General features: G+C 47.8%; 7 protein-coding genes across 7 annotated transcripts; 5 read left to right on the plus strand and 2 right to left on the minus strand.

The window, feature by feature from the left end:
• Positions 1-445: 445 nt before the first annotated feature.
• Positions 446-2,079, minus strand: J056_003061 (rRNA biosis protein RRP36; the record flags this gene model as incomplete). Its single annotated transcript, XM_009268365.1, has 5 exons — positions 446-559; positions 820-977; positions 1,034-1,397; positions 1,454-1,837; positions 1,885-2,079. 5 exons carry the CDS (start codon positions 2,077-2,079, stop codon positions 446-448), a joined length of 1,215 nt encoding a protein of 404 aa, XP_009266640.1.
• A 63-nt stretch (positions 2,080-2,142) lies between these two features.
• On the plus strand, positions 2,143-5,110 carry J056_003062 (mRNA 3'-end-processing protein RNA14; the record flags this gene model as incomplete). The annotated part of the gene is made up of 5 exons (XM_009268366.1): positions 2,143-2,796; positions 2,857-3,270; positions 3,322-4,147; positions 4,195-4,332; positions 4,386-5,110. The coding sequence occupies 5 exons, from the start codon at positions 2,143-2,145 to the stop codon at positions 5,108-5,110; spliced, it is 2,757 nt and encodes a 918-aa protein (XP_009266641.1).
• An 88-nt stretch (positions 5,111-5,198) lies between these two features.
• On the plus strand, positions 5,199-6,104 carry J056_003063 (uncharacterized protein; the record flags this gene model as incomplete). The annotated part of the gene is made up of 1 exon (XM_009268367.1): positions 5,199-6,104. One exon carries the CDS (start codon positions 5,199-5,201, stop codon positions 6,102-6,104), a length of 906 nt encoding a protein of 301 aa, XP_009266642.1.
• A 29-nt stretch (positions 6,105-6,133) lies between these two features.
• J056_003064 (26S proteasome non-ATPase regulatory subunit 10) lies at positions 6,134-8,749 on the plus strand (the record flags this gene model as incomplete). Its single annotated transcript, XM_009268368.1, has 8 exons — positions 6,134-6,164; positions 6,213-6,277; positions 6,325-6,451; positions 6,499-6,617; positions 6,667-7,001; positions 7,071-7,151; positions 7,199-7,333; positions 7,381-8,749. 8 exons carry the CDS (start codon positions 6,134-6,136, stop codon positions 8,747-8,749), a joined length of 2,262 nt encoding a protein of 753 aa, XP_009266643.1.
• A 144-nt stretch (positions 8,750-8,893) lies between these two features.
• J056_003065 (uncharacterized protein) lies at positions 8,894-9,986 on the plus strand (the record flags this gene model as incomplete). The annotated part of the gene is made up of 4 exons (XM_009268369.1): positions 8,894-8,962; positions 9,013-9,052; positions 9,107-9,119; positions 9,182-9,986. 4 exons carry the CDS (start codon positions 8,894-8,896, stop codon positions 9,984-9,986), a joined length of 927 nt encoding a protein of 308 aa, XP_009266644.1.
• A 59-nt stretch (positions 9,987-10,045) lies between these two features.
• On the minus strand, positions 10,046-11,131 carry J056_003066 (putative aspartate-semialdehyde dehydrogenase; the record flags this gene model as incomplete). Its single annotated transcript, XM_009268370.1, has 1 exon — positions 10,046-11,131. The coding sequence occupies one exon, from the start codon at positions 11,129-11,131 to the stop codon at positions 10,046-10,048; it is 1,086 nt and encodes a 361-aa protein (XP_009266645.1).
• A 67-nt stretch (positions 11,132-11,198) lies between these two features.
• J056_003067 (S-adenosylmethionine synthase) lies at positions 11,199-12,481 on the plus strand (the record flags this gene model as incomplete). The annotated part of the gene is made up of 3 exons (XM_009268371.1): positions 11,199-11,265; positions 11,310-11,440; positions 11,489-12,481. The coding sequence occupies 3 exons, from the start codon at positions 11,199-11,201 to the stop codon at positions 12,479-12,481; spliced, it is 1,191 nt and encodes a 396-aa protein (XP_009266646.1).
• Between the last annotated feature and the right edge of the window lie 435 nt (positions 12,482-12,916).

A 12,916-nucleotide genomic window follows, 5' to 3' on the forward strand; every position in this document is an offset into this window, starting at 1 on the left:
CTTAAAATATCTGTGCTATTCTTTGTGTGTATTTTCGCGCTTCAAAGTAGGTTGATTTCGATTGATTGTATGCTCAACTCATTGTTACGTGATTCACAGTTCCAATAGGTAGCTTAAAAGATGCTTACATAAATTTAGTCTAATTTAAATCGAAAACTTATGAAAGCATGATGATGATGATGATGAAATCCGAATATATTGTTGAGACGATACATGTTTAAAACTGCTTCCATCAACACTTCTTAAAGCATGAAGATTCAAAGGGGGTGTGGAATTTGCTGGAAGCGTTTCTTGATTAGCATCGTAATCTCTAAATTGTTGGTAGTTCTCAATAAAACTGTGCCACCAGAAAAATTATGAAATGGTCGTTTTTATGAGCATTTGATTGACAATTTTTTTTCATTTGAATATGTAGTTAACAAAACCTCTCAGTTTCAACAACCGATTAGCGCAACGGGCGCTTCAGTGGCTCAATGGTAGAGTATTGGACTTCTAGTATCATCGAAGGGTTCAAACCGAGTTGAACTAGCCATCCAAAGGTTGCGGGTTCGAGCCCCGTCTGAAGTAGTGGTAATCTACAACCAATCTTTTTTGGTGTTTCTTATGATATTTTTCCTTTGTTGAATAACTCGCTTAATCTTTTTCTTCATTACTTTAGGTTTATCCCCTCAGTCCTACTAATGAAATCATGTGTCTCTTTTCGATTTGCACATCTGACAATTCGCTGATATACAAGTAACAGACGCGATTAATAAAGCGATCACTATAAATATTCCATTCGAAACTACAAAACTATCCTCTTCGCCGTTTAGTACCAACACTATCGCGTCCACCGTCTCTGGACCATGGCAGAGACTTCTTCTCCTTGCCTTCATGACGCTTACGTTTGCGTTCTTCAGATTTCTTGACTGCTTTGTTACCCCCTTTAGCACGTAAGGCGTCTTTCTGAGCCTCTTCGACGCGTTTACGCTTTTCGGCTGTAAAGTAGTGGTAATGAGAATAAGTGGTGTGGATTGATAGGCAGGGTACTCACAATCTTTCAAAAAGTAAGCCTTCTTACCATCACTTATCTTCTCGCGCTCTTCCTTCTTAATCTTCCTAAGAGTATCCTTCTCGATATCCTTCTTTTGAGACGTCCTCACCTGCGAGCTCATGCTTTGGATTTGCTGGGTCAAGTTGTCGACCTCGGCTTGATGATGTGAGATGAGATATTGTTTATCATCAGTGCTACTGGGTAAAGCGCGAGCTCTGCGCAGAGATAAATCAGCAGCTTTGAGTTGATCTTTAACGTTAGACACCTCCTTCTCGACGGAACCTTTCAAGAAAGAGAATGACTTTTCGAACAGGTCTTGGGAGAAGTTGCCACTGAGTGATAAGAAGCGAGGATCACGAGATTTCTGTGAGTGAGAAAAGTCGCGTAAGAGTGAGTTTCGTTGCGAAATGGATAACGTACTACTTTATCTACATCCACTACATCTCTCTTCCTGCTTGTTGGTTTCCTACTTGTAATTTCTGTGGGAGCATGCTTATTGGCCCTTTTGTGCTTATCTTTGGTGTCTTTAATGACTTTATCTGGTTTGTTGGTGTCAGACTTGCCCCTTTTAGCTTGCTGTTTCTGCCAAAGATCTTCTTTAGCTTTGGCAAGCGCCTGTGCTCTGTTTACTTTGCGCTCGTCGTCGTTGAGCTCATCATTGGTGCTATCGAGACGGGAGGATGCGTGAGCGAGTGCAGCGAGAGGGAGAGAGTTGTAGGAGGCGTTCAAAGATGTTTGAGAGGATGAATCAGAGTCTTCTGCGCTGTTAACGTCTTCTACGCCTTCTTGGTCCACTAAATCATGCTAGAGTGGGTCAAATTGAGTAAAAAAAAAGACCAAATGAAACGCACGCCATTGGATACATTAGAATTAGTAAACTTCAATCTATCAGCCTCAAATTCGTCTTCCTCGTCCAAATCATGTTCATCGATGTATTGAGCAGCGTGGGGAGAATCACTGTGCTGACTAGTGTCATCCGGCCCATCACTTTCATCACTGTCATCTTGATAGAGAGGTTTAATAAAATTTTCACTGGAATTGTTCATCGTGGTAGGCCAAAGTGCGGGTTGTGACGAACGATCAAGTTAAAATTAAATTAAATTTTATTAATGGAAGAAAATATTTACGGTGCAGAAACTGAGCAGACGATAGCAGAGCAGCTGAGTAGCTTGAACCAGGTTTTGGGTGGTGGTGATGATGGTGGTGGAGACAGCGGGAATACTGAGGATACTGGGGATCTACAGGCACAGGAATTGATGCCGACAACGGAACAGCCACAGCCACACGATCACGACCAGCCTCCTTTCCTCCGCGACGATAAAGACGATGGCACTGACAGCGCTAGCACTTACAAGGAGGCTGAGCAGAGTTTGCAGGATACGACTGGAATGGCGGAATCGAGTGACGTGAGTGGTGTAGCAGATGAAACTGCTCCTGGACTGGACGTGGGTGTGGTGGCAGATTCAGACGCAAACGCAGCCACCGCCGCGGCACAATCACAGTCACAGTCACAGACACCTACAGCACCAACCGCAGCAACCACCACTACCACCTCTCAAATACCCCCACTCGCCATCCCAAAAAACAGAAAAGAAAGCCTGGAAATGCAACTAAAGAGCGACCCACGCGATGCTGACGGATGGCTTGAATTGATTGCCCACCTCGACTCACTCGGTCGCAATCTCGTTGGCGATGAGTTGGAAGCGTGGTGGAGTGAGTACACAAGCGTATACGATGCCTTTTTCAAAATCTGGCCCTGTGCTGTATGTCTTTAGCTCTGAGCGTGATCGCGACTGGTTTGTGCACCCGCTTACCTTGTTCAGGTGAAGCAATGGCAGGCTTACATTGACAAATGTCTCAGTCTCACGCCACCGCGGATGAAAAAGGTGGAAGAAATCTTCAGCAAGGCGCTTAAACAGACGCCTTCGCCCGATTTCTGGTCCTCGTATCTCAACTACATACGCCGCAACAACGACGGCGGCGAGGGGAGGCAGGTGGTAGTGAAAGCTTACGAGTTTGCCATCTCTCACGTGGGTCAGGATAAGGATTCCGGGGAGATCTGGCTGGCCTATATAAGGTTTCTCAAGGACGGCGCTGCTACCAACACGTGGGAGGAGCAGCAGCGTATGGATGCGCTCAGAAGGACGTACCAGCGCGCAGTCGTGATACCGATCCAGAATCTCGAAGCGATTTGGCGTGAGTGGGATGCATTTGAGGGGTCGCTCAACAAAGTCACGGTGGGTAAAAGAGTGCAGAACTATCAAATAACCTCACATATCACAAAATAGGCTAAGAAATTCCTCGCGGATAAATCGCCCGCGTACATGACAGCGCGGTCTGCACTACGTGAAATGCGTAGTCTGGTAGATGCTCCTGTGAATCTGTTCCACATGGACGGTACGCTCGCGCGGCGCCCGAGCTGGACGGAGCGGGAGAGGCAAGTAGTGGGAGCGTGGAAGCGGTATCTGGCATGGGAGGAGGGCAATCCGTTGGAGCTAGAGGATGAGGCAGCGCGCCACAGTCGTGTGTCGTATGCATTCAAGAAAGCACTCGTGTACATGCGCTTCTATCCGGAGATATGGTACCGGGCGTACATCGCACACAGGAGCATGGGGCGCGACGAAGAGGCATTTAGTCTGCTCAAGCAGGGCAGCGAGGCTGTACCTGAGAGCTATTTGCTCTCCTTCGCCCGTGCCGAGGCGGAGGAATTGGCGCAAAATTACAGAGAAGCACACGCGGTCCTCCACCGTCTCCTCGCATGCGTCGTCGCTCACGCTCAAGCTATCGAGACTGGTATTCTTCGCCAGCAAGCCGAACTTGACGCTCAGTTGCCGAGTATCGAGCAGCAGGCGAATGCTGCACAGGCCGCAGGCGAGAATGAGGGCGAGGTGCGCGAGAAGAGGCGCATAGCAGAGGGCGAAATTACTAGTAAGAAGGAGGCTGTAGCCAAGTCCAAAGCGAAGGACCTCGACGAGCTTTGCAAAGGTGCAGGTCTGACGTGGGTGATGAAAATGCGCTTAGCGAGGAGATCAGAGGGGATCAAAGCTGCGCGTGTGGTTTTCAAAGAAGCGCGTACCTCGCCCTATTGCACTTGGCAGGTGTTTGAAGCAGGCGGTGAGTGTAGTGTGATACTTGGGTACAATACACTAATACACCCGCAGCTATGATGGAGTACCACAGCTCGAAAGACGCATCGGTAGCAACGAAGATATTCGAGCTCGGGCTGAAGCGTTTCGCTGGGGAGATAGACTATGTGCTCAAGTATCTCGATTTCCTCATTAGTATCAACGACGAAGGGAGTGAGTACAATGGAAGGGGTGTTAGATGAGCAGATTGACTGATATATACACAGATGCACGCGCGCTGTTTGAACGGATAGCGCCGGGGATGGGTGCTGAGAAAGCACGGCCATTGTGGACGCGATGGGCATCGTACGAGTACATGTACAGCGATCTTCCAAGTGCACTCAAACTGGAGCAGCGCCTCGCAGACACATTCCCAGAAGAGCAACCCATACGACGCTTTGCGGAGAGACACTCGCACCAGCGTGTTGATAAAATCGCTACTACAGACCTCGGATACGGCGTCAAGGCACCGACAGCACCGAGGATGGGCGACAACGCGAGTGGTGGCGGGAAGCGTGAGCGTGAGCGTGAACGTACTCAGCCGGTGGATCTCGAGGAAGAGCGGAACAAACGCCTGAAGCGTGATGTTGGAGGTGAGAGAGAAGGCGGTAGAAATAGTATCACTAGCAACAACAGCAACAACAACAGCAACAACAATGTTAATAGCAAATCAAGACAGTCGCAGCAATTGCCTTTGCCACCTCATCGCAATCAGCGGAATTCACCTGCTCAAGGGGTGCAGATTGGTGGAGCACCAATACATTTAGGCAGTGGTAGAGGAGTGGGTGGAATGGGTGGAATAGGTGGAATAGCACCACCAACAGCACCCAGACAGGTAAAGGATCCACTGGGATTGGTGCTGCAGATGCTACCACAGGCGCGGTATTTCGACGGACCGATAATCAACACGGAGGATATCTTGTTCGCGTTCCGTAATTTGCAGTTGCCGTAGATTGCAGAAGCCGGGGAAGCCGGGTGGGGAGAGAGGAAAAGGTGGAAAAGAGTAAAATGAATTTAATACACACGTTACGATAACAACCATGAGTGCGAGTGGAGCGACAGAGACGGCGTTGGAGTTGCTGCCAAAGCTGTTGAGTTTGGACGTGCCATTGGATAAAGAGAGATGCAGCACACTGCTCAACTACCGCCATTCGATACTGCCACCTAGGAAAGTTGAAGAGTTTCTGTCATGGGAACCGAGTGCGAATATAGTGGAGCAATTGCAGGAGATTAGCTCAGACGAGGGATTGGAGCGTGTACCAGTTGGTTATAAATACGAGGAGGATGGACAGTATGTGAGGATGAGGTTGGGAGGATTGTATTTGGTGTTGAAGGAGGAGAGCGATGTTAATAATGATAATAACATTGGCAATAACAATGATAATAACATTGGTAATAACAATAACAATAACAATAACAATAACAATAACAATAACACCAAGGAACATTGGAAATTTCACAATCTTCAACTAGCAGATAAACACACAAACATGGAAAATACAGGTTGGTACACAAACCAGGATATGGCGTTGGATGCATTCATACTCACAGCTGAACGTGTTATCAGCGACGCTAATGCAAACGCTGGCAAACACACAGAGCAAGAGAAGGAAGACACGGCGAACAAGGATTTCTGGGCAGATTTCTCTGACGAAAGCGGTGAGAGCGGTGAGAGCGGTGAAGAGAATCAAGGAAATTACATTCAAGACAACCAAGACACCTTCTACACGCGCCAGGCAGAAGAACATATCAGCACAGTGGATGACACACGCAACTCGGATAACCAGCTCGATAGAGCCGTTAAAATGGCAATTGGTGGAATCTGGGGGATGTTTAAGGAGAGCAGAACGCAAGGGGAGGATCACAGCAATCACAGCGATCCCACCAACCAAACAACCGATGAAGAAAGATTTCTTGAACTTGTTTTACAATCATTGAACGCATAATTGGATTTATTGCATAACTATTACCACCAATGAGTACATTACATAGCGCGGCACAAGAGGGTTTGTGGAGGATGAAATAGCTTGGCAGTTGTATTCACAAGCCTACAGCTCAATTGGGGGAATTGAATGAGTTGCTAAACGCACAACCAAACTCAATTGACAAACTGGACAAGGTGCGTTGGGAGTATTAGGAGTTGCAAGCACCAACACACTGACACAGAACACACGCTCTCCTTTACATTGGGGCTGTACATCCAGTCATCCCTCTGTCGTTAGAATGTTGCTGGAAAGAGGCGCAAAAGTCGATATTGAGGATGGTTTAGGGTGGACACCTCTCATGATAGCCAGTGGGTGGATTGTGAGTTATTTAGCACACTTCTCACAAGCACTCAAGGCTCTGCGGGTAGTTTGGAGATAGTGGATATGCTGATAAAGAATGGAGCATCAGTTAATCACGTAAACAACAAGGGACAAGCATCTTTGCATTACGCTGCATCCAAGAATCATGCCACTGTGAGTGGATTTCGTTGGTTTATTTGAATTCACTCGAATAACTCGCCAGATTGCTCATTTACTTCTGGAAAAGGGAGCGGATGTAAACGTGAAAGATAAAGCTAATCAGCATCCTTTGCACCGCGCAGCTACAACAGGCAACGGTGATATCATCAAGTTACTCATTAGTCCGCCTAATGCACAACACAAGACGAGACTTAATACAGCTGACAGGCTGGGCAACACACCGCTACACCTTGCAATGGAATCAGGCCATGCTTCTACTGCTATTCTACTTATAAACGCAGGTGCTGACAGGGAGAGACAGAATTTTGATCAACAGACACCACTCGAAATTGAGGGAGTTGGTGGACAAGAGCAACGTAGAGTTGTTGATAGTGTATTGTACGCCTGTAAATGAATCCTTTATCCACTTTAAAAAAACTTCAACATTTCCGGCGATCAGATTCACAGCATCGACTTGGAATTTCTCAGACAGACGACGACGACCAAGATGACAAAACCAGAAAATAAATACGAAGCAAAGTTTGAGTGGTTAGTCAGGAAATCGCTGTGTATTTAACGCTTAAATACCCCTGCAGGCATGATAGATCCGCCCACGACGTTCACCTCCAAGGAAGTTTCACGGGATGGATGAATGACAGCAATATCCCATTGAAGAAAGGCCAAGATGGCGTTTGGAGGGCTAGTCACTACGTAACCTACTCAGCGAAACAGTAAGCCAACCAAACGCGTTTGAATTGGGCTTACACGTTTAATACAGCCAATATCGCTATAAAGTGAATGGGGAGTGGAAGATTGATCCACGCGTTGAGTCGTCGCATGGCAGTCCACTCAACGTCCTGGTCAACTACTTTTTCGCTCCAAATCAACCACCGTCGTCGAATAGAGCAGACAAGAAGAAAAACAAGAGGAAAACTAAGAAGGCTTTGAAGGGCGTCGATAGCCATGGTAATGAAACCCATGGCAACGACAGCCACGATGACAGCAACAGCAACTCAGACCATGACGATGATGCCGTTGAACACCTCACTGACCATCATTCCAAGTCTAAAAACCGCGTCTCTGCTAATACTACATCTTGGCCAGCTATTCCTGAGAAACCTGAGAAAACTCACGCTCACTCTGACAAGCAGCATAACCAGAAGAAAGAGGATAACCAGAATAACCAAGATAAGGCTTTTGACGGCGTTGTTGCAGGTGCTACTGAGGGTGCCAAGAAAAACACCGCAGACACCTCATACACTCATCAACAAGAAGTATCCCCAGAAGATGAATCAAAATCGGCTCAAGACAAGGTTGTTTCACCTGCTCAAGATGGCCATCAAGAAGATCAGCACAAAGAATCAGCCACCACCGACACCAATGATACTAGCAACACCAATGAAACACCGGATAATGTTACAGACGACACTAAAATCAACCCACCAATAACTGGCGTCGCTGCTCAAGTTCCAACAAATTCCAACACCACTGGTGAAGATGTCAAGCACAAGGTTGAGGATGCTGAGAAGAACGTCGATGACGTCAAGAAGAATGGTGAGGCTAAGGCAGATGAGTCCAATAAGGATGTCCAAGACAAGGCAGCAGTTGCTAAGCAGGATGCTGAGAAGAAGGAGGCTCAAGCTAAACAGGATGCTGAGAAGAAGGCGGCTCAGGCTAAGCAAGATGAAGAAAATAAAGCAGCTCAAGCCAAGCAGGATGCCGATAAGAAGACGGAAGAAGCCAAGAACTCAGCCGCCCAAGCTAAACAAGACGCTGATAAGAAAGCTCAGGAAGCCAAGAACTCGGCCGACCAAGCTAAACAAGACGCCGACAAGAAGGCTGAAGAAGCCAAAGACTCCGCAGCCCAAGCTAAGGGCGAAGTAAAGGAAAGCGCCACTCAAGCTAAAGAGCAGGTGAATACCTCTGCCGCGCAGGCTCAAACCCAAGCAAACAGCAGTGCCGCACAGGCCCAAAACGAGGCAAACACAGTCAAGAAGGATGCCACGAATGCAGCTAAGGAGAGTGCCTCTGAAGCTAAAACTGAGTCTAAAGAGGCAGTCAAAGAAGCCACTGAGAGGAAGCCTTCGCTGCCAAAGAGAATATCAAAACGTATCTCTGGAATGCTGCACCTTGGAAGTAAGAAGTAAAGCTTAGAGCTTAAAGCGAGACTTAATGCCCAATCCTACTAATTTAACTGTATCTACTTATAATTTTAATTTTAATAAACAAAATAAAATTTCACCTTATTAGTGTTGTCTCTGGCTTTGTCTATTTCCTTTAACACTACAGCGATGAAAATAGCGATTGATTTCGATGACGTGATTAGCCAGACGAACAGAGCAATATGCGAGTGGCATAATGTGAGTGATACGCGGGGGGTTAAGGATTGTGCTGATATGTAACAATACAGCGGGTGTACGGTACGCAATGGTCGATGGATGAATTCCACTGTAGGTGAAGTGCACTAGTAGCTGGCAGCTAACGGCTAACCAAAATAACTGCAGACTACCACTACTGGTGTGTGTCTTTCTATCCCTGCTTTTCTCATTTCTCATTTCTCCTTTTTTTCTAAATGACAGGAAAAATCCCGGTTGGGGTACGCCAGCGGAGTGTCAGGAGAAAGTGCGGGCATTCTACAGTGATCCGAAGGGTCTGCACAGCACGCAGCCCGTCGCCGGTGTCAAAGAAGCTTTATTGGCACTCCAAGCGCAAGGACACGATCTGGTGATTGTGACTGCACGCAGTCGCAGCCAGCGCGCAATGACGACAGAGTGGCTAAGTCTGCATCTCGGTGGACTGTTTGATGAGCTCTACTTTGTCGGTCAGTTTGAGGAGGAAAAGGGGGAGCATTACGGGGAAACAAAGGAGGAGCACGGCGGAGATGGAGAGACGCAGGAGAAGGCGCAGGATCAGACACAGGACACACTCAAACACACCTCCAAGCACCCCTCCAAAGCTGATATCATCGACGGAATCGATGCTGAGGTGCTCATAGACGATTCGTTGGAGAACGCCTTAGAATGCGCCAGGCACACGCGCACAAGGGGTGTATTGGCGCGCACACAAACACCTATACGCACCCTTCTCTTTTCGCCACTCCCACCCACACAAAACATCCCCATCTACCACTATCCGTGGAATGTGGAGGTGTCGCGGGTGGATAATCAGCTCGACCACCTCAGTTATGCTGAGAGGAGGGCGCGCGGATTGAAAACAGGAGAAAGCAGAGAACCGACTCAGCTGCCTCAGTTTGTAGAGAGAGTCGAGGGCTGGAAGGGTGTTACGCGCTGGTTTGCTCATGCTAATGCTAATACTCATGCTAACGTTGATGCTCACACCCACCCACACACACACACACAACAACCTATCAAGGTAGAAGCCTAGTATAGCGTCATGGAATGTAATTTGTAATGAATTAAACACAATACACGCAATGTAATTCCTTATACATACCCCTGTAACGCAGCTACCTCTGCATTCATGACAGATGAAGTAGCAGCGCCGATTTGGACGTTATTAGCGAGAACGACAAACTTGATATCGAAGAGGGCGTCCCCTCTAACGCGACCGACGTTCACACCCGCGCCGTTCTGGTGGTCTCTGTCGAGGCGTGGCTGAGGTCTATCTTGTTCTTGGTGGACGGTGATGACCTGTTGTGGGGCAGAAGGAGCTCCTACGTGCTGAGCATCGCAGGTGTAAGCCGACAAAGCTTCCATGACCTGCTGCGGTGATGGTTTCACCTTAGATGCAAATTTTACACCTGCACACACAGTGTGACCATCGATCACAGGCACGCGGTTGCACGTAGCTGAGACTGTGAGCGGGGATTGTGCGTGGTAGTCGAATGCATCATTTTGCGCGCTCACCCCACCGAGGATCTTGTACGTCTCCCACTCCATCTTGTCCTCCTCGCTGCCAATGTATGGGACGACATTGTCGAGTATGTCGAGACTAGGAAGACCGGGGTAGCCACTGCCGGAGATAGCCTGGAGAGTTGTGGCTTGGACTTGCTCAAGTGGACCGAACGCCTTTTCGAGTGCGGCGAGCGGGACAACGAGGGCTGTAGTGGAGCAGTTGGCGTTGGCGACAATGTAGCCTTTAGTGAGACCCAAAGACTTCTGCTGGGCTGGCAACACGCTGTAGTGGGAAGTGTTTATGAGTGGAACAACGAGCGGTACGAGTGGATCGCGGCGGTAGTTCTTAGCGTTGGAAAACACAGCAACGTGTGCATTTCTAAGGGCATCTTCAATTGGGCCAGCGACGTCGTGATCGAGACCAGAGAAAACGATGTCACATTGTTGGAAGTGCTCGACGGTACATTCCTCAACTTGCATACGCTGTACACTCTCTGGAATTTGTTTAACTTGCTTCCATTTGGTTACGTCTCTATACGCCTTCCCCGCAGAGCGTGAGCTGGCACCCAAAGCCACAAGCTTAAAGAAAGGATGATTGTGTAAATGAAGTATAAATCTCTGTCCCACTGTCCCCGTAGCACCAAGTACACCAACTTTGTATTCTCCCTTTAACATTTCAATATTCGTTGGCTGATTTGACGCGAGAAATCTTCTTCCCCCTCAACCACCAAACGATCACATAATGCCAGCCGCAGTGACTCACCAAGCCAACAAAACTCTCCCAGACGGTCATTTCCTCTTTACTTCTGGTGCGTCTATTCCCACCTATAACATTCTTCTCATTCCCCTTTAGAATCCGTCGGTGAAGGTCACCCAGACAAGATTTGCGATCAAGTTTCAGACGCTATTCTTGACGCTTGCCTGAGAGAAGACCCTTTCTCAAAGGTTGCATGCGAAACTGCTGCCAAGACTGGTATGATTATGGTCTCTCTTTTTTTTTCTTAGGTTTTTCACTCCTCACACACCATACAGGTCTTTGGTGAAATCACAACCAAGGCACACGTTGACTACCAATCTGTTATTCGCCAAACCATCAAGGAAATCGGCTACGATGATTCTGAAAAGGGCTTTGATTACAAGACATGTAACGTCCTTGTAGCTATCGAGCAACAGTCCCCAGATATCGCCCAAGGTCTTGACCACGGTGCGCTCGAGAACCTCGGTGCAGGTGATCAGGGTATTATGTTCGGTTATGCTACCGACGAGACACCTGAGTGTATGCCATTGACCATCTCACTCGCCCACAAACTCAACCAGGCGTTGGCTGTAGCACGTCGCACCGGTCAGCTTCCATGGGTTCGTCCAGACACCAAGACACAAGTCACGGTCGAGTACAAGAAGGAAGGCGGTGCAGTGATCCCAAAGCGCGTAGACACAGTCGTCGCCTCGCTTCAACACAGCGACGATATCTCCACCGAGCAATTGCGCACAGAAGTTCTCGAGAAGATTATCAAACAGGTTATTCCCGCTGACCTCCTCGACGAGCACACCATCTACCACATTCAACCATCCGGTCGCTTCGTCATTGGTGGTCCACAAGGTGACGCTGGTCTTACCGGCCGCAAGATCATTGTAGACACTTACGGTGGCTGGGGTGCACACGGTGGTGGTGCATTCTCTGGTAAGGATTTCTCCAAGGTAGACAGATCTGCCGCGTACACGGGTAGATGGATAGCCAAATCACTCGTCAAGGCTGGCCTCGTGCAGCGCTGTCTTGTGCAGTTGTCCTATGCTATCGGTGTGGCTGAGCCCCTCTCCGTCTTTGTCGACTCGTACAGCACCGCCAAGCAAGGTCACAGCGATGCACAGCTCGTCGAAATTGTTAGAAATAACTTCAACCTCAAGCCAGGTGTTATCGTTAAAGCTCTCAACCTCCAACGCCCTATCTACAACGAGACGGCTAAATATGGTCACTTCGGTCACCAAGGCGACTCATGGGAACAGCCTGCCGAGATCAAGTACTAGAGTGTCACATAAGGATTCAACCTCCCGTTTAAAAACACCAACACCGTTCCATAGAAAGCTTACATATCCCTCCCCTTTCTTTCCTTCTTTGACTTGATTGTAAACATTGTACTTATAAACGTTCAACCGTGCTATCTTTGTGGTGTGCTAGTTGCCTGCCTAGAGAAGCTGCAGATTGCTTCCACTTTATTATGTATTTTCAGATTTTAAGCATCGTAGTAATTTTGTGTATGAGGGACAAACTTGCACTTAAAAATGTCTCCTTCAGCTAAAAGCTCCAATTCATTCGCGTTGATAGATGACATTTTCAAGGCTTTTAGGGCATATTGTCTAATCGAACCACTGACATGTAATTTGATAGACATTGCAGAAAATAATCAGATTTCAAGCGAATTTGTTGTGAAAGTTAAAGATGTATCCAATAAAACTAATTTA

The sequence above is a fragment of the Wallemia ichthyophaga genome (assembly GCF_000400465.1).
Source record: "Wallemia ichthyophaga EXF-994 unplaced genomic scaffold scaffold3, whole genome shotgun sequence".
Taxonomy (NCBI): domain Eukaryota; kingdom Fungi; phylum Basidiomycota; class Wallemiomycetes; order Wallemiales; family Wallemiaceae; genus Wallemia; species Wallemia ichthyophaga.